General features: G+C 41.2%; 1 protein-coding gene across 2 annotated transcripts in view; it reads left to right on the top strand.

Annotated features, from left to right (window-relative positions):
• The window catches only part of Snx29 (sorting nexin 29), a 626,724-nt gene that overhangs the window by 445,891 nt on the left and 154,020 nt on the right, over positions 1–26,813 (top strand). For both annotated transcript variants that reach the window (XM_023704394.1, XM_023704393.1), the window contains 2 exons: positions 13,128–13,183; positions 17,879–17,960. In XM_023704394.1, the coding sequence (XP_023560162.1) occupies positions 13,128–13,183; positions 17,879–17,960 (138 nt within the window). The remainder of the gene's footprint in view (positions 1–13,127; positions 13,184–17,878; positions 17,961–26,813) is intronic.

Below are 26,813 nucleotides of genomic sequence, written 5' to 3'. Positions count from 1 at the left end.
CATGGTGTGTATTCCTTACGGTAATGACATGTGTAAAGTGCATACATAGTGCCAGACATTGGACAAGAGGTCACTCAATATTAGCTGTAGTATTTGTTTCCTAGGCCCACTGTAACAAATCTCCACAAGCACAAAGGCTTTAGACAACATAGTTCTGAAATCAGAAGTTAAGAAGACAAGGTATCAGCAGCACATCTTGGTCCGGGCTTAGGCTGGAAGCTCTGTTTCGTCTTCTAGCTTCTGATAGCTCCAAGTATTCTTAGTTTTTAGTAATAGGATACAAATCTCTGCTTCTGTCATCCATGACCTGCTCTTCCTCCTCTGCCTTCTCCTCCCTATGTGCCTGTCTTCCGGGTATCTCATTAGGACAGATGTCTGTGCTTAGAGTGATCTAGCATACCCTTCTTTCAAGATTCTTAGCCTAATTATATCGGCAAAGACCATTTTTCCACATGATGTCATAATTATGTCATAGTTATGATGTGGACAAATCCTTCACACTATCCTTCATAGAATATGAAGTGATCATATCCTATCAGAGGCCACCATTCAACCTAAGTTAATTTTCTTGTTGTTAAGACAAAATACCTAACACCCAGAATAAAAGAAAAGAAGACATAATTGGCTTACATTTTGTAGATGTTTCAGTTCATGGTTGGTTGACTCCAAGGTAGAGAGATATGACAGAGAGGCATCAAAGAGGAAAACAGCTCATGACAGGCAGAAGGCAGCAAAGAGTTGAGCAAAAAGCTATAGGGCTCTTTCTGTCTGTCTCAGTTAGTCTTCTCTCATTGCTGGGACAAATACTCAACACCCAAAATGAAGGAAGGAAAGGTTTATTCAGCTCACAGTTACTGGATGTTTCAGTCCATACTCAGCTGGCTCCAAGGCAGAGCAGCACAAGGCAGAGAGCAAAAGGGAGTGGCCACAGCTCAGGCAGCTAGCTAGCCTCTCTCCCTTCCTTACATGGTAATGCAGATTACCTGCCCCGGGGCAGGTGCAACACCCATACTCACAGTAATCAATCACAAACTCCAGAAGCTGCCCCATGACTGCAAGAGACTTTGGGGGGAACAGCTAGACACAAACCATAATACTGTCCCTTTTATCGTATTGAGACTACCCACCCTAAGCAGTGACACCCTTAATTATAGCATTGTGCTGTGAATCGATCCCACCATCACATCCGTAATAACAGTATCATACATTCTCAATCCAGCCACCTCCAAAAAGCCCTACCTGTGGCCACCTGAGGCTTTGATACAAGCCATAACATAAACCACTGCAGTTGTTATAATTTAAAGGATTTTTTGGTAGTACAAATAATATGTAAATTATTATCAATGTAAATCTCCAGACATGAACAATTGGAAATATTTTACTCTGTGATAGTTGCTACCTTTGTTCAGTATTTTATCTCTTTTTTCCCCAGAAATTTCTATAAATTCAACTATTTGGTTTGTGGAGTTTTGGTCATTCTTTATGTTTTTAAAAATTTAGTTTGTAGACTCCATTTAGCAAAGGAATTAATATCAAAAGAAATATTAAAATGTTATACTAGGAAAAGATCTAATATAGCTTTTTTTTTTTTTTAATTTGGCTAGCTAAGGCTGCTGTAAGAGTGGGTCTGGTGCGGCTTGTGGAGCTGGGGATTGAGCCGTGGTCCCCTGAACCTGCCTAAGTCTGCCCATGCAGGTGCTTTAAACAACTGAGCTAACCTGTGAGCCCCCAGATTTGAGCTACTTCTAATCAATGGAATAATCTTTAAAATTTGATGACTTTAGCTGTATAAATATGTAATATTGCATATATAGTCATATTTTATATATATAGTCATATTGCAGACATTTTGCATCCCTTTTGTGTTCTAATTTAAAAATATTTAAAATTGTGTTGTAGTTCTGCTTTGCTGTTTAATGAAAAGCTGTTTCAGAGGGGAAAAAATGTCTCCAGACATTAAGAACTTCTTTACCCTACATGCTTGATTTTATTATCCTCCCCAGATATAGCCATCCTGATGAGGTTGATGCTTGTCCTTCTATGCCTTTCTGTTAGGTTGGAAAGCTACTATTTACCATGGAGTATTATCCTTGTGCCAGATGCCATTTTTAAGTCTTGGTGTCTGCCCAGTACTTTTCTTATAGGTGAGCATTAATTATCTGTTGTTAAAAGGGAGCAGGACAGAGGGGTTAGCACACTATCTCATGTGCACATTTAAGGGGTGTGTGTTTGTGTGCACATGCGTGTGTGTGTGTGTGTGTGTGTGTGTGCGTGTGCCTATGTAGCAGCCTCCTGACTGTTCACGTCTTTCCTGTCTGTCCATCCCTTCTCCAGTGGGCAGCCACAGTGGCTGCTGGAAGTGAGAGCTGGAGCTGTCTCTTCCTATTTAAATTTCTCTAGGATCTTTCTCCTGTTACAGCAAAGAACAAAAACATACTTTACCCCATGCTTCAGCCTGGGTGCCAGCCACCTTCCTGAAAACCACCTTCTCTGACCTCCGCCCAGATACATTTTGTGACTGTGTATTTTCACAATTGTGTTGGTTGGAAGTGTCGCTGTCTCTTCTGGTGGGTTATTTGCTCCACAAGCCCTAGCACTTTCTTTCTTTTTGTTCACTATCATCTCCTTTGCAGTGTATGATTCCTATACAGAGCTTAGGACACATTTTTGAAATAAATGTGCAAGTAACAGCAAAGTGAGTGAATTTGTGGGAAGGAGCAGTCAGCTTCTCACTCAGAGGTAAGGCTGCTGAGCACTTACACTACCATGTGCTCTGCTGGATCTCCAGAGACCGTGATAGTGCAGGGCATGTTGGATCCCTTGGACTCTTTCCATCCATGAGAAGAGTCCCTGCTGCCAGTGCCCCATCTCAGCATATTAGGGCAGGTTCAGTCAGCCCATTTAATGGAGAAAAGCAAAATGGAGAGAAGTGTCCTGACAGAGTACTTATTTAGCATACAGAAAAAAAACAGTAAATTATCATGATTAAAGAGCTAACACAAATATCAGTTTCCATAAAAGTCTTATTGTTAACCACCTGAAAAGGTCTATAATATTTTTTACCTTTCTAAGGTGCATACTTGGATAGCCTCTTTATTTAACAATGCTATTATATCATTTTCTAAAGAGAAAATAAAAACATAATTCACTTACTGTAATGTGATTGAACAAAACTTATTTCTTCAACAGTTTATTTGAAAATTTATGTTAAAGAAGTTTTGAATGAATACCTAAATACTCACTACTTGGATTCTACCATACCATTAACATTTTATTATATTTGCTTTATTGTCCATTGCTCTGTCCCTCCATCATCCATCCATCATTTATCTATTGATTCACTTATCCATATGTCCATCCATTCATTCTTCTTTTCTTTGTCTATTCATTCATCAATCTGTCCATTCTGCTATACAGCCATCATTTCATCTTTTTTGGAGTCATTTCAAAACAAAATATTCACATGAAAATGTATGTCCATTCATATGGACACACATCCATCCATTCATCCACCTATCATTCAGTCATTGATCCCTTCCTTTCTTCCTTCCTTCCTTCCTTCCTTCCTTCCTTCCTTCCTTCCTTCCTTCCTTCCGTCTATCCATCCATCATCAATCTGTCCATTCCACTATACAGCCATCATTTAATCATTTTTGGAGTGATTTCAAAATCAAGTGCCCATATTAATATGTATGTCTTCTAATACACTTCCTCTCACAATGTCCCTTTGGGCTCCTTCTTGGTGTTTCCCAGGGTACTTTCTCAGAGATAATTGTGCATTGCTCTGTTTCTTTTCTATCATGGACACGGTAGTTTTTTTCTTATTTAAAATGGTATGATTTTTGCATTATTATTTGACAGGTTAACAACTTGTACATGATTAAAAGTTTATAAATGATGTTTTATAGAAAAAAGTCTGTCTCTCCCTTCTGATTATACCTGTTACTATCCTTTCCTCCAAGACATCTATGGTTAGTAGTTTCTGTGTACTTTTCTAGAAATGGTTAATTCCCATAGACACATATGTGCAGTCTAGCCACATGAGGACATATATCTCCTGAATTTTTGATGAAAACAGTGGCTTACCTGACTTTTCTTTTGGCTTTTGACCTTACATTTTAGAGACCATCCCTATCCATAGAGGAGGCCTGTGCTATTATTTTATTTGCTGTAAAATCTGACCCTGACTGTGCCATATGTTATACACTATCTCATTATTTGTTTTCAGGCTTTTATTACCATATTTGGTGCTGCAGTGAATGTCCTTGTCTTTGTACATATGTTGTCTTAGTATCTTAATTGCTTGGAAAGAAACTAGATGTCCATTTGTAATAAATTAGGTGATTTTCTTATTCTGTCTTTATCTTTTCTTCTCTTCTCTTCTCCAAACATCCATTTATCCACCTGACAACTATCCATATGGATCTCTGCTTATTGGCCCATCCAGTGCAAACATTCACTAAACAGTCATGTGTGCTTGATACCATTTTGGTCTCTCACAGTATTGTCCTTGAGATCTTCAAGGACAATACTGATCTTTTGGAAAAAACACACATCAAAAATTAATTCACATAAAGTATGTTGGTCAGTGCAGGGATTCTAAGCTAACCATAATCTTAGCTGGATGTGGTTGTGCGCACCTGTATTTCCAGCGTTTTGAGGGCCTGAAGCAGGAGGATCACATGTTTGAAGCAAGCTGCAAAGCTTAGTGACTTAATCTTAGACTAAGACCCTGTCTCAAAGTAGAAAATAAAAAGTACTATGCTTGAGGCTCAGTGGTAGAGTGCTTATTTGCATACACAGGCCCTGGATTCAAGCCCCAGTACTACAAAAACAAAGCAAAGCCAAACAAAACAAAACAAAAAAACCCAACCAAATTGATAAACAAAACCTAATATCTTTAGGGTTTACTTTGCCAATTATTTACACCGAGGAAAATGTCCTTGACCTTGACTGTTTTTAAAACCATATGAATGTCATGCCTCTAATTATGTTTTTAAAGCAAACAGCAAACAAACGGATTACAAACACAGATCACTGAAGGTGGCCCAGATACAGGTCAGCTACTACCTGAAGTGTAGATAGTGTAAATCAACTTCATGAGCTTATTAGCTCCCTGAGCCTGCCCATCTCTGGCTGGCCACTCCAGCTGGAAGACAGAGCTGTGCCATGTTATACTTTCTTATTTTAAAAATGACTTAGGAAAGCAGGACTGTTGGTGGAATGGAAAATAGTTGTCATATTTGGCAGCCAAAAGTGGGAGCCAATTGTTTAAAGGAATAGTATTTGAAAATAGGGATAGGTGAGAAAATGACTCTGACAAATATGAATTATGGGTATTGTTGCATAATTGAGGCAAAGATCTGCTGCCCCTGCTGTGTCTTCTCTCTTGCCTTTTCTTTTGAGTAGTGACTCTTCTGAGCTTTGTGATTAGTAGTAGAAAAGTAAGATTCCTTTGTTCTTTTTGTCTCCAAACTAACTTTTCCTTACGATGCATTAATATTTTGAATTTTCTACAAAGCAATTTACAGTTGATTGACATTTCAGCATAGAAATATAGCATATATCATGACTCATCCATTTAATCAGTCACAGGATGTACAGTGTGCCAAGTGCTAGAGCAGGTTGCTGGTGTCATGTAAATGCATAGATATGGTGAACACAGAGATGTGGAAGCAGCTCTCGGAGTTTGCAGAGAAGGAACTAATCTACAGATAACCCTTGTGCAGTAAGTACAATCTGAGCATGTGAATGGCAGTGGGTGACAGTAGAGAAGCTATTTAGTTCTGGTAGTCAGGGAAGGTGCCTGCTAGGGGTTCATATTTTAGCTGTGTGTTGAAGAATGATGTTTTCTAAGAGCACAGCCAGATTGGTTGGCAAGGTAAGGAGTAGGTGAGAAAGAAACCAAAGTTTGTTGAGGCCTAGTGACTTCCTTGTCAGAGAAAACAGGATTAAAACTCAAAATGTCTGCCTTTCCCTGAATGCTGATGTGTTGGGTTCAGTCTGGAACCTATGCACAGACATAGAAAGGAACCTAGGCCTTCCTACAGAGAAATCTAGCCACCCTGGACTAGGCCAGGGCTGGGCTTGGCCTTCAGGCCTGAAACCTACCAAAAGTCATCATGCTGTGACCAAGAGTAGGGTTCTAAGAAAGACTAAGGGTCTTAGGCCAGTTGTTTACCATGTGCATGTGCTTAAGAGAGGTGAACTCTCTCAGAGGTGTTCTGCCCTGTCAAAGGTTCCCTGTCAGCTGAGGCTCTTGAAAAATGAACTTGGATTCCACCATTTTCTGGGCTTCAGCACACAGAATAGTAAAACTGCAGTAGAGGCAGCATAGCTTAGTCAGCAGCAGTGCTACGCTGGAGGAAGACGTTTGTGTTTGATCTCACATCTGTTACTAGCCCAATGGCCTTGGGCAACTTTTGTAGGTTATCTATTGTTGTAAGTCAAGCCACTACAAAATGTAATAGCTTAAAACCTCCTGAGCAGGAAGGGAGGTTTGGACTGGGCTCCTGTCTGCTTGCGCACACTGACCCTCTAGTGCTCCCTGAGGAAGGAGAAGACCGTGGGGCAGGTGTTATGTGAAAGTGCTTTGTAAAGTAGGAAGTCTTTGATGATTTCTGGTGGTTTAATTACTGTATTTATTTATTTATGGTACTGGGGACTGAACTCAGGACCTTGCACTTGCCAGGCAGGTGCTTATGCCACTGAGCTATCTCCCTGGGCTAAAAGTTGAGAAGGATTTTTTTTTTGGGGGGGGAGGGCTAGCTCAGTCCCTTAAGGGTGGGTCTGGTAAGGCATGTGCAGCTGGGGATCAAACCATAGTGCTTAAACAAATGAGCTAACCTTCAGGCCCCTGATGATTTCTGGTGGAAGTGTCATGTTTACACAACCTTTAGAACTATAGGTGATTCAACCGCCAGTTCCACGAAAAAAAAAAAAAAGAACGCACCTCCAAGGAGGGGAGGTCCCTGTCCACCTTGCCTGATTCTGCTCATGGGAGGAAATGTGCTTTTTCTCCTGTTTCAAAAAATTGGCTGCTAGACCCTTCCTTTACTTCCCTCTTTCCCTCCCTCCTTCCCTCCATCTCATCCTTTTACTTCTCTTCTTCCTTCTATTTCTTTTTATCTTCTTCCTCCTCCTCTCTTTTCCCTCCTCCTCCTCTTCCTTTTCCTCCTCTCTTCTTTTTCTGACTCTTTGTCTGCCTAGTCTCTTTTAAGTTAAACATTTATTGAGCATCCAGTCTACTGTTGATCCTTTTGGCAGAACTTTCAGTATCTTCCTGATCTTGAATACTTGACAGAGTGAAAGGGTAAGCCAGTGTCACAGTTCCCTGTTGATGCTGGACTTATGAGCTTGATTACCCTGGGAGACAGGCTATCCCTGCTCTCACCCTCCAGGGAGTCCCAAGTCATCAGAGATTGCAGAATCTTCACTGCTGATGCAGTTGGTCAGGGAGTGGGTCTCATCTGTCATTCCACACCTATGCACAGAGCACTGTGAGTACTTGCTCCAGGAGGATCCAGGAATCTTGGCTGCCCTGTTTCTCCAGTAACGATCTCTGCTTTCCTTGCATCCTAATTCTGCCTTGTGGCTACCCAGACCACAGGCTGATGGGGAGCTGCAGGATCAGTAAAAAGTAAATGGAGATAATGTACTGCTAGTAGCTCCATTATGTTCCCCATGGAGGGGTGAATGAGGAGGTCATGTCTCAGAGCTGAGTTCTCCAAGATTCCCCCAGCTTCAGAATGTCACAGATGTTTATAGTTCATATCAATAGGAAGTTGATTTTTCTTGCAAAATAATCTCTATCCATACTTCTTTACTGCTAGCATATAAAGTAGAATCAGCTTTCTGGATATTTGCTATGAGCACCAAGGATATCTAGTAACACTCTAGGCAGACAGAAGGAAAAAACCAAGTTCTAAGATGTTTAGTAAACTGAGCCATCTGTTGTCATCCTGAAGTTGCTATAGATCCTGACCTGGTTACCAGGCATGCTCCTCACAGCCTTAGAAGGTCATATACTCTTTTTCCAAGCAACCTCCCAGAACCCTGATAAATATATCAGGATTGCTGATCTGAATAATGCCAGAGAATTTGAAGAAAAGCCTCTAAGCCAGCAGGACTTAACAACTGCCAGGCACTTACATTCACAAAACCAGTATCCCTGAGGAGAACGTATCTTCAGGAAAACATCTCATAGCACGATTTGACTCATTTTGATGAAGCTCTTTGTTCCTTACGACTGTGAAGTGATTCTTGTCCTTCAAAAAACAAAACAAAAAACCTCCCAAAACCACCTTATCTTTTCCTTCACTCCCTTTGGCTGCCTTTGCTGCTTCATATGGAGTACATATGCTCAGAGGTGCTTATGGATGAGCCTCCCTAAGGACACACTCTGCTCACTTCCTGTAGGAAATGACTGCTTGAAGGAGGAGGCAACTCTGCATCAGGACAGAGCTGGTGTCTGACAGCCTGTGAGTTCCTCTTTCAGCCTAATACCTGGGCTTCACACCAGAAGAACCTTCCTGTGCCTCAGGTGCTGAGGGGAGACTCAGAGGAGAGGAGTTGACTGAGGGCTGCTCTGGGTCCTGCTGAGGAGTTGGAGTCCCAGCCAGGGGAGAGTGGGGGTTGTGTGGAAGTGCACGTGGTGTCAGAGCCCTAGGTTCATTGTTTTCTATCCCAATGTCTCTCCCATCTGGCTTTCTGCATCCTGACTGGGGAAGGAGATATAGAAAGAAATTTTATCTTATCTAATAATATCCTCAATAAAATTATGGAAAAAAAATAAAAATATGATGCTATACACTTGTATTGATACAGATTATTTATCTGTCTTGTGTCTTTGTTGAACAAAGTGCACCAAAGTTCTAAATACTCAATACAGACTCCTCTGATTTTTGTCCTGACAGTAGCTCACCATCATCTTGTGGTTGTATTTCATTCATTTTAACCACATTCACATGCAAACATTGTAAAATATAATTAAGGCTCACACTGGACATTTGCTGTCTCTTGCTGCTTTTTATTAACCAGAGAGTAGAGCTTTTATCTATGCCATTAAACATTTATCAAAAACACCATTTTGGTGGGCCCAGTACCACCTACTTAAATTTTTAATTGGTAGTACATTATTTCAAAGCTCAACTGTCATAAAAAAATGTATTCCCAGGTGGCCTAATTTCTGCTAGTGCGCCAGCCACCCAGGCACACAATGGCCACCCTTTTCATTGGTGCCTTGAACTTCACTTCATAGCTTTTTGATGTAAAAACTGACAAAGACAGTGGGATATCCTTGCTTCTGCATGTCTGAATCCTAGATAGTATATTAGATCTGTGTGTGCTTCCTGCCCTTGCTTCACTTATGTTCTGTCTTAATGATTTTTTCATAAAAGTACAAAGAAAATTACCTTGTTCTCTAAGAGCATATTTACAGCTTTTAGAAGAAATGCAGAAGGTATCTCTTTCTTATCTTACAAAAAGATAGTAAGTGAAAAATGAGTCTCCTTTCCTCCTACCTCACTTCTAATCTGTTATCAGTGATAGTCACTGTTACTGTTTATTGCTGATTTTTTTTCAGAATTTAACTTCTAGCCCTAGAACACATATACATAAAATGCATTAAAATTTTGTTACCTTACCCTCTCATGGATATGCTGTAATTTCTTGACCCATTCTTCTATAGATAGAGCTATAACATATAATCTTTTTTTAGCTTTCATAGAAATAGAGAGGATCTTTGACATAAATTTTAGTTAATGCTTTTGGTTGTTTGTTCTAAATCAATGTTGATGGTGGTATAGGGGAATTAAAGATACCTGGGATCAGTTCATATTCTCTAACACCAAAGATAATTTTAGGAGTAACAGAGGTTAAGAGCATTTTTTTTTTTTTTTTTTTTTCCCAGAACTGGGGATTGAACTTAGGCCCTTGCGCTTGCCAGGGAAGCGTTTATTCTACTGAGCCATCTCCCCGGCCTCCTATAATATATTTTTTGAAGGAAAGAAAGCTTTTGTGTGAGAGAGGGACAGAAGGGGACCCAAGTGGGTTGCCAAGGAATCTACTTTTTAAAGGAATTTTTATAGAATAAAACTATGTGATGAGGTGGGTCCAAAGTGGAAAACATGGGAACTTCCTAGGTGGGCATGAGGTGGGACAAAACTATGGTCAGCCAATAGGACTACAAACACAATTTCTCAGGTAAAATTGATTAAATGTAGGACCAAATGGGGAAGAGAGCCACTTAGCAAGCAGGCATGACTATAGAACAGGGGCTTATCTGGTAGGGGGTTGGGTTAAGTGAGTTGTCTTGGCTTTTTTAAGGGAATAGAGACCTATTTAGAATATCAGTCCCTGATGTTTATCTTTAGGGAGGTATGCATGTGTTTGATCTTTTGTCTTGAGGTCTGGGGAGTGTTGGTCTCTCTCACAGTGGCAACATATCTTGTCTTGCATGCTGGCTCCTTCTGAGGGCCTAGCCCTGTCTGCCTGTAATATATCTAACTCAACTTTCTATAACAATAGCAGATCAAAGGATATGAATGTTTTTAAGTCTATTGGTACATGCATTCTCATGGCTTCCTAACGTACCATTTCTTTCCAGCTGCCCAGAGGACAGTGATGATCAAGAGCAGCAGAATGACACCAAGTTTAGCAAGTCCTAGGACCAGGATTAATGTGTGAAGTCCTAGGAAACTAGAGTTCTGACTAGCAGGGAGGTGGGCTAGTTCCTTGGTGTTGAAGGAATCTGTCAGTAGCACCTTCATAGGAAGAGTCTGATTCCCAGAGCCCCACTGAATTACATGGCTGCCAACATTGGAAAGGTTTCAGATGGGGTTACTCTCTCTTTGGCTGCTGTGCACAGGGTAAAGGTGCCCTGCATGCAAGCCAGGCAGGTCCTGTGTCTGGTGTCAAGGATAATTGAATACGTTGCTCTCACTTCTTAGTAATTTTCAAGATATTATCAGAGTACATTGTTACAGAGGTTCTCCATATTGCTAGGCATTGCTCGGTGTTCTCTACAGACAGTAACTCATTATATCTTTAGGAGAACCTTATGTCACTGTTACACCCATTTTATAGTTGAGGTTACTAGTATACACTTCTTAGAAGAGATTTGCTCAGTGCCACACAGTCAGGAAGAGGTGGGACTGAGCTGCATGGACCCAGGGGCAGGTTCTGTTATCGCTGTATTTTCCTACTCTCAAAGCCAGACCTCTGTTTATTTGCATGTCTACAGACAAAGTTTTTTCAAAATGTACCTTTTTTCCCATCTTTTTACTGGCCTTTTCTCTTTTTGTTGAGAGGTTTATAACAGGGAAGACTTCAAAGTTGGATGAACCTGTGTTCATATTTTCTTCCTGTGTGTATGGTCTTGGACAAGTTATATATATTACCCTCCTGAATAATCTCAAAGTCCTGATTGTTTTTTTTCAAATCAAAGCACTTTTATTATCAATTAACAAGTACTACAATTCCATGTCTGCATTTCATACTCAGTTTTTCAAAGACACTACAAGAAAGGTAAATTAATGCGTTAATTCTACCTACTAATCTTCCAAAACAGATTTTCCACATGGTAAGCCCTGGGAAACTATTTTCTCATATTTTTGACAATTCCCTTCAATTCTTTAGCACCTTTATTAATCAGATATTGGATATTCTGCATGGACTATTACCATTATCTCTTATTTGATTCTTTTTTATTATCCTTTTTTTTGTTTATCCTTTTACTCTGCTTTCTGGAAAGCACTTCAATAACATCTTCTAAACTCTCCTTTGGCCATCACATTTTTTTTTCTTTTCAAAGTTTTATTGATAAACATATAGTAATGAGACAGTTTCAAATCAAATCGAAAGTACAGTTTCAACAAATAATACACTGCATACATTCTTCTCAGTGGTTAATTGCTGTACAAGATGCAGACTTGTGATCCTACTTACAAACACCATTAGAAAAAATCATTCTATTCATTAAGAGAATGCAACTATATATCTATCCCAACCACTTTGAATACACAGATACAAAATGGACATTCATAGTTATACCCCAATTTTTTTTAAGTTCCGTTGTTGAATATTATAGGTGTGTAAACTCAGCAAAATATTCTAAAAGAGTACAGAAGCCCATAATATCATTGGGTCTTCTGTTTAACTGGCAATGTCAGAAATTATTGACCTGAGTTCCCCACATCAAAGTCCTGATTGTTACAAGATGTGAAATTCACATTCTCTCTTCTTCCCGCATCATTAGTGCATTCCCTTCTTTGTTTTACTTGATTCTTCCTAGTTTTCACCCACATTCTTAAAATGCTAACCAATTCAGTTTTAATCACATCAGATAAGGGTGCTCATTCCCTGGATATTAGAATAATATCACTGATTATTGAACATCTACCAGAACTGGACATTTAGTAATCTTTACATAATAATTGCAAATTGAGTCAGTGCTGAGAGTTAATTGCCTTATGGGGGTGGGGAGGAGGCAAGGCTGGGAAGGCAGCTGCTTGCTTGAGGCCATGCCTCCCATTCCCGGGCTGGCCTTCATGCTGACTTCCACAGAATGGGTCAGGACCTCCAAGCAGTACTTGTGGATAACCATCATATCATGTAGGTCAGTTTCTGTCTCCTTGCCATGTTCTTGTGTGTCCGTTCTGAGTCAGGAGAAGCCACATTTGGCCTAAGTTGTTCATATGTTATAGGGGTGAGTGAGCCATTTGGGGTTAGTTGGTGCCTTTGGTTTTTATGTAGTGTGCCTGTCTGTGTATGATGCTCATCATGGTGAAAATGGATATTTTCCCATTGAACATCAGATATCCTGCATCTCAGCTTCTAATTAGGCCGTCACAGATTCAAAATTACATGCCTGTGATTATCTCAATAGGATTAACAGTCCTTTTTTGTAAAGATAATTGAGATCACTCATCATGGCATATTTTTATTTCTGCACCATTGTGGCTAACTATCCCTCCACGAAGTTTCTTATTGTTTTCCTGTAACTTTTTTCACCTCATTCTGAAAGGGCAATGTTAAGAGGTCCTTGAGAAGTAGAAATCATTCATGATTATGCAAACCATGGTAACCATTATGTACTTTCTTTCTTCTTCCCCCTTTCTTGATGGTAGGTGCCTGGAGATTTGAGTCAAACATCCGAAGACCAGAGTTTGTCGGATTTTGAAATGTAAGTCCATGGCATATGGTTTGAGGGGTGTAGGACTCTGCTATTGGCCAGTGTCCCAGAAGTCCTCGGGAGAGAACAAAAATTACCATGAAGTCTTTACAAGGTTGATTTTGTTATAATAGAAATGGGGAGTTATTCTCCTGGGTCCTGCGCTTACTGACCTGTTTTATATTTCCCTTGGATATTTAAAAGCTTTTTGGCTTTGACTGACATTTAAAATTTGGAAGGTATTGCATAAAATTTTAAATTCAAAATTTTCCCTATAAGGCCACAGTTAGTTGAGGGGCAGCTGTCTCTTCACAAGGACCTGTGTTCTACAGATTGCCACAGTCTTTACTGTCCCTTGTAGTCTCACTCAGGCCAACTTCACCCAGTCCATTATCTGTACAGCTTGTGTAGGGATTTGAAGTCATAACCTCAGAGTTAGTGGAAACACCAGTAGTCAGTGCATTACTGTGAGTTTGATCAGCTTTGCCTATTCTTGGTGCCTCTGCTGTTAACCCCTACGGAGGTTGTTGGTCTTCAGACAATTTCTGTGCAGGTTGCTTTGGCTTTTGGAGGAGTAGTACTCCTACGCTGGTATAGAGAGATGAGTCGTGGATGAAGGACCAGGCAGAGAACCTCCTTCCTTACTCATTCAAGATGAGTAAAGAAAGGTCAGCCTCCCATCCCTTACACTCAGGAGTTTGAGGCCAGCCTGGACAACCTACTGAGACCCCCCCCCCCCCCCGCCCCTTCAGACCGACCAACCAACCAACGAACTAAAAAAAAAAATCCCCCAAAATATCCAGCTTCTTAAGAAAAGAGATCATCCAAGAACAGCTGCTTTTCGAGAGTCAAAACATGACAGGGCATTAGAAAGATTTTCTCAGAGCCAAGTTGATGTGCTTTAGAATCTCAGTCACTGGACTTGCACCAGTATGAGGCTGGCCATGCCACTTAGGTTCTCTAGAACCTGGTTTCCTCATTTATAAGGGTAAGGTGGTCCTGATACTAACCTTGCAGGGCTATTGTGGCAGTGTGAGTGAAATTATGAAAAACACAAAGGCATCAAGAGGCCTCTCTGGGTTGGGGCTGCTCTAAAGGCTGGATGACTCTTAGGTGGGAGGGCGAGGAGGTGGCTAAGAGGTGAAGGATGAAAATCACAGGTGAGTTTACCTTTAAGGTGCCTGTGGGCACAAGGACTGTAGCATCTAGAGGCTGTTAGGGTGGTGACCACTTGAGAACACTGGTAGGAGATGTTGGGAGGTGAGGTAGGAGCCATGAGAGAATTCCTTATGAGGCAGGAGAGACTTATTACTGACATAAATTTCCCAGGTACCTGGTAGAGGTCACCTCCTTTCTTTACAGAGATCTGGAACTTCTCACTGGTTTGCTCATTGGTGCTAGAGCCAGAGAGACATGTTGGCACCATTGCCCTCTCTCAAGACAGAGATCAGGGTCTACCCTGGATCCCACAGTGAAGGCCCTTACCCTTTCCTCTTGCCTCCTTGCACACCAGCCACCCTGCATTGTTGTTGCTCACCTAACCCCCACACCCGGCATTTTCTTTATGCCAGGCCTATTCTAACTCTTTTAGTCACCATCACAGCCTTCAAGGTAGATATTGTCTCACAGAGGATAGATTTCACCTGGGATTCACATTCGGGTCATCCTGCTGTAGATGCTATTCTCTTCCCAGATGTTTGATTCCATGGCCAGAGCACTCATGACTCAGATAGATAGCTCTCTTCAGAGCCTGGCCCAAGCACTGCTACCAGGGAAGCCTGGGCCGACAGCATGCTTGCTTGGGATTTACTTTCCTTAGATCTGGATTCCTAGGTGACACCTAAAACAATGATAATTAAATAATTTCTGTGTAACAGCTTTTTACATATGTATGCATTTTTCAGAGCCTGAAAACATGTGATAATTGACAGAAATGAAGATGGAAATAGTTCAATAATAGTTGTAAACTTTAGTCCCCAATTTTTAATAATAGAACTTTTAAAAATAGATAAAAATCAGTAAGAAATAAGACTTGAACAACACTGTAAACCAGTTAGACATAACAGATGTTTATATAGCTCTCCACACATTACTGCAGAGTACATACCTGTATTATTCAGCTTTCTGGCAGTGTAACAAAATAACAGTCTACTTGGTGGCACAAGCCTGCAATCCCACTATTTGGGAGACTGAGACAGGAGGATCACAAGTTTGAAGCCTGCCTGGATTACATAGTAAGGTTGAGGGAGGGAGAAAATGTTTATTTTGGCTCATAGTTGAGTTTTAGTCCATAGTTGGATGGACCTTTTGCTTTTAGGTCTGTGTGAGGCAGCAAATTCTGATGAGGATCCTGTGGTAGTGAGAAAGCAGCCCACCTCATGGCATCTGGAAAGTGGAGACAGTGTGAAAGAGACCATGATTGCAAGCTCTCCTTTGCGTATATGCCCCCAGTGACCTAAAACTTCCCACTGGGTCCTACCTCTTAGAAGTTCTCACTGCATCCCAACAGTGCCATGCTGGGTAATGAGCCTTTAACACATAGACTTTGGGGGAACATTCTAGATCCAGATTATAGCAACATTTCTCTCAAGTGTCCATGTCATTCTCCAGAATAGACTATATGTCGGGCCACAAAACATGTCTCAGTATATTTTTAAAAATTGAAGTCACATTAAACATCTTCTTTGACCATAGTGGCTTATATGGAGATTTGTCTCGCTTCCATGTTATACTGTATGTTCCTAAAGGAAGAAGTTGTGTCTGCCTTTTCTTTCTTCTCTGTCTCTGGTACCTAAAACTATGGATGGCATATTGTAGGCTCTGAATAGATTCCTATTTAACAAACAAAAGAATTCACAAAGTAATGAACATATAGGGGGCATATAGATGGTCATGGGAGCAGTCGCTTCTAATACAGTGTGTAGTAAATGCCCTGAAAGAAATCTGATATCTCATTGTGTCCCTGGGTGTTCATCTGGATCTTACCAATCACAGAATGGACTGAAAACCAGAGTGTTGCATTTCTGCATCCCCTACCCTTAGGACAGAGAAGCAAATGGTGAATCCCATAGACCAGTGGCGGCAAAACTGTGACACATGTGCCACAGTGGGCTGCTTGTTATCGTTGAAAGTGCTAAAAGGTTCACCATCACTGCTGTAAATACTAGTAGTGTTTTGGGAACCTTTATAGCGAAATGTCATTGCCTCTAGATACAAATAAGTTTGTAAGTTTGGTGGCTCACAATTTCAGTATGTGTTTTCAGCCCTGGACACATGATCAGTAGGGCTTATTTTGCTCCCCAAAGGAAGTTACCACCTCTGCCCAGGGTTTAGCAGAAAGTTTCAGGAGGCAACTTGGACCTGAAGGGTTATTTTCCTGTGAAAATAAAATGCTTTTTACCATCTAAGTTATGAGAATAGTAATTCATAGAATCTTCCATCGTTTCCATCACCAGTGGTGTTCCAATCCTAGCACAGCTCCAGCTGAGGCCCAGGTTTCCTAGGACATGCAGCCTGCTTAGATAGCTGTTATGACACTCCTCAAAGGTTTAGCAATGGTCATAGTTTTAGCTTTGCATGACCAAGATCATGCAAATGTGGCTGTTAATGGTGATGATAGTAATAGTGATAGTGGTAGTCATGGTGTTTGTGGGATGTAGTGTTGTGTGTGTGTATGTGTGGTGAGTTATAACTTAAATTTTGAATCATCCCACGAGGCAAAACTGTCACATAACCTAAGTGACTATTACATATACATGAAATAGCCCATATGAGGAATTAAATGAATTAATATAGGTAAAAATATTGAGTCATGCATTGTAGGTATTCAGTAAATGATTTTACATTTTGCTTGTAATTTTTTTGGTGCTGGGAATCAAACCCAGGGCCTTGTATATGCTAGACAAGTGATCTATCACTGAGCTACATCGCTAGTCCTTGTATTCTAATTTAAATCTTAGTTTATGAGATCTACCTACATATTATTTTTGGGTAAGTCCAAAGAGGGGTATTTGAAGCTGTTGTCCTGGTTTTGCAACTTCTTATTTTCCATTGCTCTTCCCTCCCTAAGTCCCAAACAGCTGTCACTCTCATAGTCCTGGCCATTGGTCTCCTGCGCTCTATTGTGGAGTCATCTTGAAAATGGGGCCTGTGTGTGAAGTCAGTGCAGTGAGGAGGCAGTGTGGACATTTCCTGTGTGCTCCAGAAACTGTGTACTATGTACCACCTCCCATAGCTCCCACCATTGTTCATCCTCGGAGGTGGAAACTGAGCTTCACATGCATCATAGGTCAGGTCACTGACCAGGTAAAAACTGAAAGGTAGCTCCTTCTGTCTGTGCCACAGTGACTGTGCCTGCCTCACTAACAGTGTGGTTTTATGCAGAGGAAAGTGTGAGTGAAGGACCAGTTGCTCAGGGAAAAAAAAACAAAAACAAAAACAAAAAAAACCTGAAAGGCAGTTCTTTCTCATTTCAGAGTATATACTGCATATTTAAATGATACATATTTTAGACTAAATCCCTTAAACGTTGTCTTGGAGGCTGCATGCTGCGACTTAAACTTGTCCTTTAGCTCACTATTAAGTGTGATGCAGGGTGTATAGATTGCTCATGCAGAATGCTTCTTAGAGGAGAAAATTCTGTAATAAGTGTTTATTTGATTTTGTTTTATTTATAAGTGAAAATGACTGATTGTTTTCTTTTGGTAGATCAAACAGGGCGCTGATCAACGTCTGGATCCCATCAGTGTTTCTCCGTGGCAAAGCAGCAAATGCGTTCCATGTTTATCAGGTAAGCACCTGGTTTTCAGATACACATTGCAGCTGGGTGTGGGGTGCTCATTTGTTACGTCATGTGCTCTGCCCTTTTTGGTGGGGCACTGTACCTCTGCAGGAGGCTGCAGCTTTCCTAACACCAGCATTTTAACTACCTTTCTCAAGGAAGGTGTGTGTGGCCTTCAATCTGACAGGAGGAACAAGGAAGTGGGTAGAATTGCCTTGTGCCAGCCATCTCTCTTGGTGTGGCCACAGCACAGATTGCTTGAGCATAGATGGAAATTTGTTGGCTGTGTTGCAACTGGGAATCTGGGGGAGGTTGAACCTCACACATTCTCATCCTGGTCAGGGACCTGCTACCGTCTCCTTTCTGCTGCCGTCTCCTCTTCCTGCTTCTCTGCATCCTTTTTGGACTATTTAGGGGTTCCCGTCAGTGCTAGCCTCCCAGTTTCAGTGACATCTTGAGCCATGCCTCACTAGTTTGTCTTGGCTTGCAAGCTTGTTCCTGAACCTTGAGATTGAATGACAGACTTTTGTGACTGGCCTACCCAATTCACATATTGGAATTGGTGCTGACTTCACCTGACCATATGTCTGAATAGTAAGAGGGAATGTCCCAGATGACACTCACGCCACTCTTTCAAAAGAAAGGGCAGAGGATGTACTTGAAAATTTAAGACTACAGGTGTTTCCTTTGCTTCCTTGTGGTAGAGGTGGATGTCCCTACTTGGGACTTTGTAACCTTTGCTTTCTTTGGAGGTGATTTTCCAACAAGAATTACAGGTTTTCTTCTCTCATTTTCTGATTCTTTTTTCAGCTCTGCCTAGTTCTCTTCTGATCTTTCTCTTTATTTACCATGGATTTTGATTGTGAACTTCATGTTTCTTGTTCTGGAATTGTACATTTCAGCATGAACTCTGAGCTGCTTCCTGCTTCCACTCTTCTTTGAATCACAGTAGTTTTCATTAAATTTAGTTTCGACCTCCACAAACTGTTAAAAACCCATTTTCTTGCTATTTTTCTTAGTAGGAGTGACCCACTATAGAACGTTCTCAGCTTGAAGACATTCTTCCTAGAGAATGGAGTGGTGAAAAAAGACACTGACACTGAGCTTTGTTTTCAGTCATGTAACCTTAGATCAATCTAGTTTCTTCATCTGTAAAGTGAAAATAATGCATAACTTATAAAACTGTAATAAGTATCTTACACAACAGCAGTGAAATTAAAAATGTGTTGCACATAGTAGACACTCATTTCTAGCCTTTGCAGATGATCACAATTTGACATAATTCCTATTTGGTTTTAGATTTAAGCATAATGTCTGTACTGTACTTAAGATCTTATCAATGGCTGCGTTAGAGTCTGATGTAAGAAAGTCATTTTACTTGACACAATCAGACAGACAATAGTAGTACTTTAATAAGTGTTAGTAGAACCTGAGTTCTCAACTGTAGTTTTAAAAGAGAATTAGGTATGTCAGATCCCCATATCAAAACTTTCTCTTTTCATCCCAGGCCAGCCAAAAGAAATAAAACAACCCAAACAAAGAACTCATTGAGTGCTCCTTAAATTATTCTTTGTGGTCATCAGAAAAGCTGGGAGGCTGCCTGGAAGATGAAAAAAGAGAAGCAGGCAACTTTAGAGCAAAATTAAAATGTGATAACATGGAGAGAATTTCTTGACTTTTCAGTATTGACCTCCTCCTTCACCTCATGAAGCAGTTGGGCAATTTTTAGTTTCTGAAAGTCACCTCTGAAGTGAGATGGACACAGAAAACATGCTGTTGCCTGAGAGACAGTTTCCATGGTGGCCACAGTGGCATTAAAGCCACTGTCGTCTTGCCTTTCACTGCTTTCAGAGCTTTCCCAGGCTGTCCCCAGCCAGTGTACCCAGGATGTGGCCCAGCCTTTAGCAGCCACCTCACCTGCCAGAACTTCTGCTCACACCACAGACCTTCTGAGTCTTTCCCTGTGCTGCCGTGTGCAGAGTCACCACTTGCATGGTTGTTTTTCTCTTTTAGCTAACAGTGCTTCTTTTTGGTTCCTTCAGGCCAAAGTCTCAGTCCTGTGTTTAGAAGCATTTTAGGGTGGCTTTGATGCAGTGTTTTCTTATATAACTGATATTGGATAGAAGGTGACTCATTTAAATACTGGTACCATTGGGCGTTTTTAAAAGGATTTTAAAAAATGTCTGCTGTCTACTTCCACAAGATTTGACATAATTCCTAAAGAAATGCATGGAAAAGAATGATAAAAGAAATCAGTCATAAAATATAAACTAAAAGTTTGAAAGTAAAATTTAGAAACCATATTTGTCATGCAATAAAATGTGGTGGTTTTTATTTACTTGTGAACTTCCTAAGGGCTTTCTTGCAGCCAGTTTGAAAATAAAAATGTTATTATCTTTGGATAATTTCATTATTAATGACAAGAAAAGATGTTAATTCCTCAAAAAGAGCTCTGAAAGAAATCTCCACATAGAATTTTATCTTAGCAATAATAAAGGATGTCTATAGTCCTTATTTACATCTCCCTGTCAAATTATTACCCAAGTTTTAAAAATCTTCATGGAGAAAAGCCAAGGGCATAACTCCAAAAGGCACAGCAATTTGTGTGAAGAGCCCAGACTTGGAGCTTTCTCAGGAGAGCTTTGCTGTCCAGCCCCACAGCCACTAGCCACACGGCCAAACACAGATAACTTTATTTATTTGTTTGTTTGTTTGTTTGTTTGTTTGTTTGTATAGTGTTTTAGTGAAGGGTCTACAAGGTGTTCAGGGTCTCACTACTAGATCGGACTCATAGTGATCTACCTGTTTACAGCCTCTCAAGTGCTGGGATTACAGGCTTGTGCCACCACGCTCGTGCCACCACAGGGGCAGGGCCGGCATGGCAGGCCCAGGGATTGAACTCCTGGCCCCTGCACCTGTTTACAGGTGCTTTAATCCACTGAGCTATTTGGCTGGCCCTAGATACTTAAATTTAAATTAATTAAAATTGAATAAGATGAAAATTCAGTTCCTTGGTCACACTAGCCACATTTCAGGTGCTTAACAGCTGTGTGGGCTGGTGATGGCCATGTTGGATGGTAAGAACTCCACTGCCTCTGCTTCGCAGAGGTTCTGTAAGGCAGTGCTGCTAAGAACTAGGCAGACCTGCAGGGAGAGAATCCTCCTTTCCTCCTCTTACCTGGAGGTGAGGACTCAGCCTCACACCCTCTAATCTTTCCTTTTTGGGAAGAAACTCAGGCAGGCTGAGAATCATCTTTGACCAGAAACAGGCTTCAGTTTAAACTGTTTTGTGTTCATTATACTTATTTTTACATTTGCCTTCTGGTTATGACATTCTATGTTCCAATTTACCCCTTTTAAAATAAATTTAAAACTAAAAGGAAATGAGTCAGCCTAAAGAAAAATACAAAATAAACAATGAAAACTGCAAAGAATTGAGGATGTTGAGCTATGGAGAACACTGATATAAAGGAGTGAATATACAGTGACTAAAAAATAATAATAAATGATTATAAGGTACAGCTGCCTCTTACTGATTTGAATGTGTTATATAAAATATCCATCTCTGGAAGCAACTGTGTGAGGTGAGAAACTCATTCCCATTTTATGGATGAGGAAACAAAGAGAAAAAGAAGCGTCTCATTCAGTGTCATGTGTTTTTAGTGATTTCTGACCAATTTTCAGAAATTCTGTGTTACTGAGTGAAAGTAGAGTCAAGCTCTTTGACAATCCTGGAAACAGATGAGATGGTTCCCCTTATTGTGAAGATAAAGGTTCACCCTGATGGCCATCTGCATTCCCAAGATGGTGAGCCATGGCTTAACCTGTGGCCATGCCTGGAACCCTCTGTAGGGCAGCGCTGGGGGCCTCTGCCATGCACAAACATGTTACACATCAAGCCATCCAGCTCCAAGGACTAATCTGAAATACTTTTGGCTTGGAAAGTTGTCAAAGCAGGTGTGGCCCCATGGTGAGTGGCTGGCTATAGGAGGGCTCTTTTGCTCCTTCAGGGCACCTTGTCTGAGCAGTGTCATGTCCTGAAAGCTTGTATGCAGGGATTGTGAGAAGGTTGTTCTCCTTTACAGATCTGAAAGACTGTAGGAGAATTTGCCCATAACATTGGTAATTACTTGGGTTGTGAGAAAAGTCTGGAATTGCATTCAGCCAAAAAGAACTTTAATTAAAGAAATGCTGTTTACTGACCAGATTGAATAAATGCTGTTTAGAAATGCTTGTATTCCTGTGTCCTCAAAAGAGACAAGGTGTGTCCCATTCATGCTGAAAGGAAAAGGTGGCAATATTTGATCTGTTTTCAATACAAATATAGCATTGATATCCAGAATCTTTCCAATGTAAATTTTAAATTATTTCCTAGGCCTTTGAGCTGCTGTTTGGTTTCCACCCAGTACTGGTCAGAGATAAAATCAAGAAGCAGCAGCAAAAACAATGGGAAATGGAACAAAATTAAGTTCTTTACTTTATTGCTCAGGTTTTCTGTTTCTCTTGTAATACATAGAAACAGATTTTCTATCACTTCCAGACAAACGTAATTAAAATTTCTGTTTATCAATAAATTTCTAGCTTATACCACTAGAAATAGTTGATGTTTTCTCCAAATACCCCACTTCCAAACAAAGTTGAGCTCTGTGTTGATATCTAACTAAAGTTTTATAGCAGTATCTTAGACTTTAAAAACAGTCCACATACTTTCTTTAGCAAATGTTATAGCCACTAAATTGGTACAAAATAATACCTCAACACATTTATTTATTGAGCCATTTGGTCTATCCCTTTAAGAAATACCTTTGATGTAGTTACAGTGGGATTAATTTCCACCTTTACATTTGACCACCAGATGACTGGCTCTGGACAGTATCCATTTGCATAAACTGATTAGGTTTCCCTTATAAAGCTTTCTTTGTTTCTACAAAGCCTTTTCCTCTTAGAATAAGTTCTTTGTTGCCCCTGCCATACAAAATTGTGTAGCCTGAGCAACTGCTTTAAAGGTTTAGTCCAGCTGAGCCTATGTATGTATGTGATACAGGGAAAATCCATGATTTTTTTTCTATTAATAATGAATTACAGTGGCTTAGTAGGATGCATGGAGTTTCAGGTGGTTTGGAGGATGGTTATGTTTTTGGACTTCAGGCTTTAGATTTCCTGACTCTTCCTTTCATCTTCTTTCCTAAGACTGCTCACCCTTGAGCCCTACGCCTTCTCTTACCTGCTGCTTGTCTTTGTGATTTGCCTGGTGTGTAGCTATCCAGAGAGACAGGAGTTCCTTAAGTAGAGAAAGATGAAATGCTGCAGAAATGGGAGCTGCAGCTGCAGTCCTGGGGGCTGTAGGAAGTCTCTGCCTCAACAAGTAAAGTTCCAGATTAGGGGAAAGGGATGAGCTCTAAGCAGACGCAAGCCCCTGTAGCCTGCTCCTTCATGTCACACCTGTACACTGGGGCAACCATTTGCTCTCTTGGTCTTTCCAGCCAGTACTGGCTCACGTGCTGCATGCTAGGTGCAACTATGAAAGCATTCACCTTTATTCTTGCTCTCTCCTTGAGAACTTTCATCCCACAGAGCCAGGGAGCATCTGATGGCGCTGAAAATAAAAGTGAAGCCACCACAGTCTCTTTAGTGTGTAACATGTGATGCTTATTCTTTTATTGCTTTTGTCTTTCCTCACAGGAAGAATCTTTTATATTCTTTCTCATTGTACTTCTGCTTCCTTTTCTCATCTGCAAGTAGCTAAGTAAGGGTATGCTATGTCCCAGGCCTCTGCTGAACTCTGCAGTGCCGGCAGTGAGCCAGCCTTGACTCTGGGCCCACCTCACTGACCTCAGTCTAGTGGGGAGGTCATTCTACTAAGGAAGTGAGCGTCTCTCTGCAGAGAGGGAAACAGTGGCGCAGCAGAGCACTTCCCACCCTGCCGCGTGGCTGTGATGAGGAATAAAGTGCTGAGCACAGTGTGGTACTTGGTTTCTTGTGAATGTTACCTTTAGCAAGGTTCTAACTACTTGTTTTATTTACTTATTATTAATTTTATTGAGAAACAAATAGCAATGAGACAGTTTCAAAACTGATTAGGACAGTTTCATTAATGAATGCATTGCATGTTGTTGTCTTTGTAGTGGTTATTCATAGTACAAGATGCAGACATGCTATCCTGTCCACACACTCTTAGTACAAATCAGGACCATTCTGTATCTGTATATACAAAAGAGTTAGGATACATATACAGCTACTTTCTCTTAACTCAATGAGAAGAAAGATCTGTACTACTCGTTTTATGGTAAGTAAAAACCATTTAAACAGCTATAAAAAGAATTTTTTCGTTTCATCGAATGTCTTCGGGTATGCTTGTGTATTCAAACTTCCATTTAGCGTCTGCTTTATCAAGTATCCCACATCAGCGTGACCAGGCCTCGGAGAACCAGATGCCATTGTTCTCAAGGATCTGGGTTCTGGAGAGGACATAGCCTTACCCTCACCTCATTCGGGTGTCTGGAAGGCAAGGGCAGCATCTGTGAGACCTCGCAGGGCTGACAGGTGGCACTTGTGGGCAGCCAGCAGCCTCTGCTGTGGGCACAATGATTGCTATTGTTCTTTCTTCCTTTCTGTGACTTCTGAGTAAGGTCCTTGTCTCCATGTCATAGGCAAAATGGTGTGACTCCACGGGTTGGTGACTTCCTGTGGGCCGCCCTCCGGTGTCTGCCTTGCTGCACTCTTTGGTCCTTCCATGAAGCTCGTCGATAGGCTGTGCCATAAGTATTTGTTTTGCCGAAATGAGCCTGTTTCCATAAGCTGCTGCGGGATTCTGCCCACTGTTTTATTGACCCATCAGTCATTGTCAAAGCTGCCATGGGCAGCTGGTATTGAGGACAAAGTAATATTCTCACAATAGAGAGAGCTGCATGTCTAGAGTTTATAATTGATAGGTCCCCAGGAGTGTGAGCAATCCATTAAATGTGGAGTTTTTTTCAGCCTTAAAGGTATAAAGTCATGGGATGTAGAATTTGAGGAAAACTTAGAGCTTGACTCTGCACACATGTGGGCATGTGCATGGGTGTGTGCTTGTGTTTTGAAAGGCTTGTTCTGTGCTGTAATTTTATATTTGAAAAGCTGACTATCAGAAAGGCTTAGGCTTTGTAGACAGTCTACAGGTATAAGTGGTGACTGTAATATCCAAGTTTCGCTCCTTTTTTATTTATTTGTATATGGGGAAACCGTTGTACTGGTTGATACATTGTGTCAACTTGAAAAGTTTAGAAGTCTAATTAAGTGACTCAACAGAGAGCCAGGATTCTTAGTTTGTAAACATCCTCATCCTGTGCAAGAGGAGAGCATGGACATTGTGTGAGTTCTACACCTCTACCCCAGGGTAGTTTGTTTACAATACAAGGAGGTGAGAGAGGCTGGCTAGAAGCCTCCCTTTGCTCTTTGCTGTTTTCTGCTGCCATGATCTGCTTCCTTCTGCCTGTGCCTCTCTGCCTCCAAGCCTGCCAAGTATAGACTGAAGCCTCCACAAACTGTGAGCTAAATAAACCTTTCCTTGTCTATTTTGTCCCAGCAGTGAGTGAAAAGTAACTGAGACAGGTGTGAGCCTAATACCTGGGCTCTTTATGGAGATCTGCAGCTGCTGCTTCATTTATTCTCTGTTCTGTGATCACAGTTGCCACTTGCTGAATAGTTGCTCCTTGGTTGGGTTGGGGAGGAAGGGCCGGGCTTGCACAAGTCACATCTGCGAATAAACGAGTTAAATGCTAATGGAAAAAGTGTGCTGTACATCATAGTTACAAACATGGGAACTTTTTCAGGAAGTATCAAAAAGCAATCAAGGATGCAGCCAAGTCACTCTTGCTGGCATGGTGGCCATGTCTCCTAATTGCAGGCAGAATAATACAGTGAGGATAACTATTACACTCAAAAATGATGATGCCAGGGCAGGTAGCAGGCAGTGGATCATGGGGCGGACAGAGAGCTGAATTGGCAGCAGGGCACCTGACTTAGTCATTGGTGACTCAGGGACAGTGATCACTGAGAAGCCTGAATGTGGGGAGGGGTGAATAAATAGAGTAGAAAGTGGCAGAAGGGCAACAGGAAGGGTATCAAGGGGAAGGAAGCAAAGAAGGAGAGACACTGTGGAGAGAAGTGTACATCTGAAAGGAGGTGGAAAGGAGGACCCGAGGAAAAATTGATTATAGGATGGCAGGCAAAACCACTGTCTTCAGGTATACATAGAAGTATACAGTGTGAAAGCTTGGAGCTCTAGAGCCACCCTATCCTATATCTTATCCAGACAACACCCTGTGGCTGTGGTCTCTTCAGCAGGATGAAATGTCTTTGGGGCTCCCCAGGGTCCAGCATCATTGCTGCTGGCCACAGCTGGAGTGGGGCACACTCCAGCCCTCTGTCCTGGAGAAGCCCTGCCCTCCTCCCTGCTGTGGGTTCCCTGCTCTGACTCTTCCCATTCCTTCATGAAGAGGCCAAGAAACCAGAGGAGAAAGAGACACTGGGCCCTTGAGGAAGATACTCAAAGTTTCTCTTTGTGCTCTAGGGACAGCCTTGTCCCTCGTTTTCCTGTTCATTACGTGAACAGCATGTGGACCAGCACAAGAGCCAGAGAGTCAGGTGCCAGGCGTTACTGCCCAAGATTCTTCCTTCAATCTTGGCTTTCAGAGAACCCATGTCTGCTTACTGCTCTTAAATGGCAGTGTCTTATTCTAAATGCTTCATTAAAAAGTAGGAGGTATGTTTGTAGTCATTTTCTTTTTATCAAAGTGTGTGAGTCACAACTTAAACGGGGCCTTCCCAAGCCATGTCTTATAGTTCCCTATATCAAGAGAGAAGCAAAATCTTTCTAGGTTC

Source organism: Octodon degus, unplaced genomic scaffold (genome assembly GCF_000260255.1).
Source record: "Octodon degus isolate 3935 unplaced genomic scaffold, OctDeg1.0 scaffold00195, whole genome shotgun sequence".
NCBI lineage: Eukaryota > Metazoa > Chordata > Mammalia > Rodentia > Octodontidae > Octodon > Octodon degus.
The sequence above is the reverse complement of the archived record's forward strand: the minus strand, read 5'-3'. Positions and strand labels throughout refer to the sequence as shown.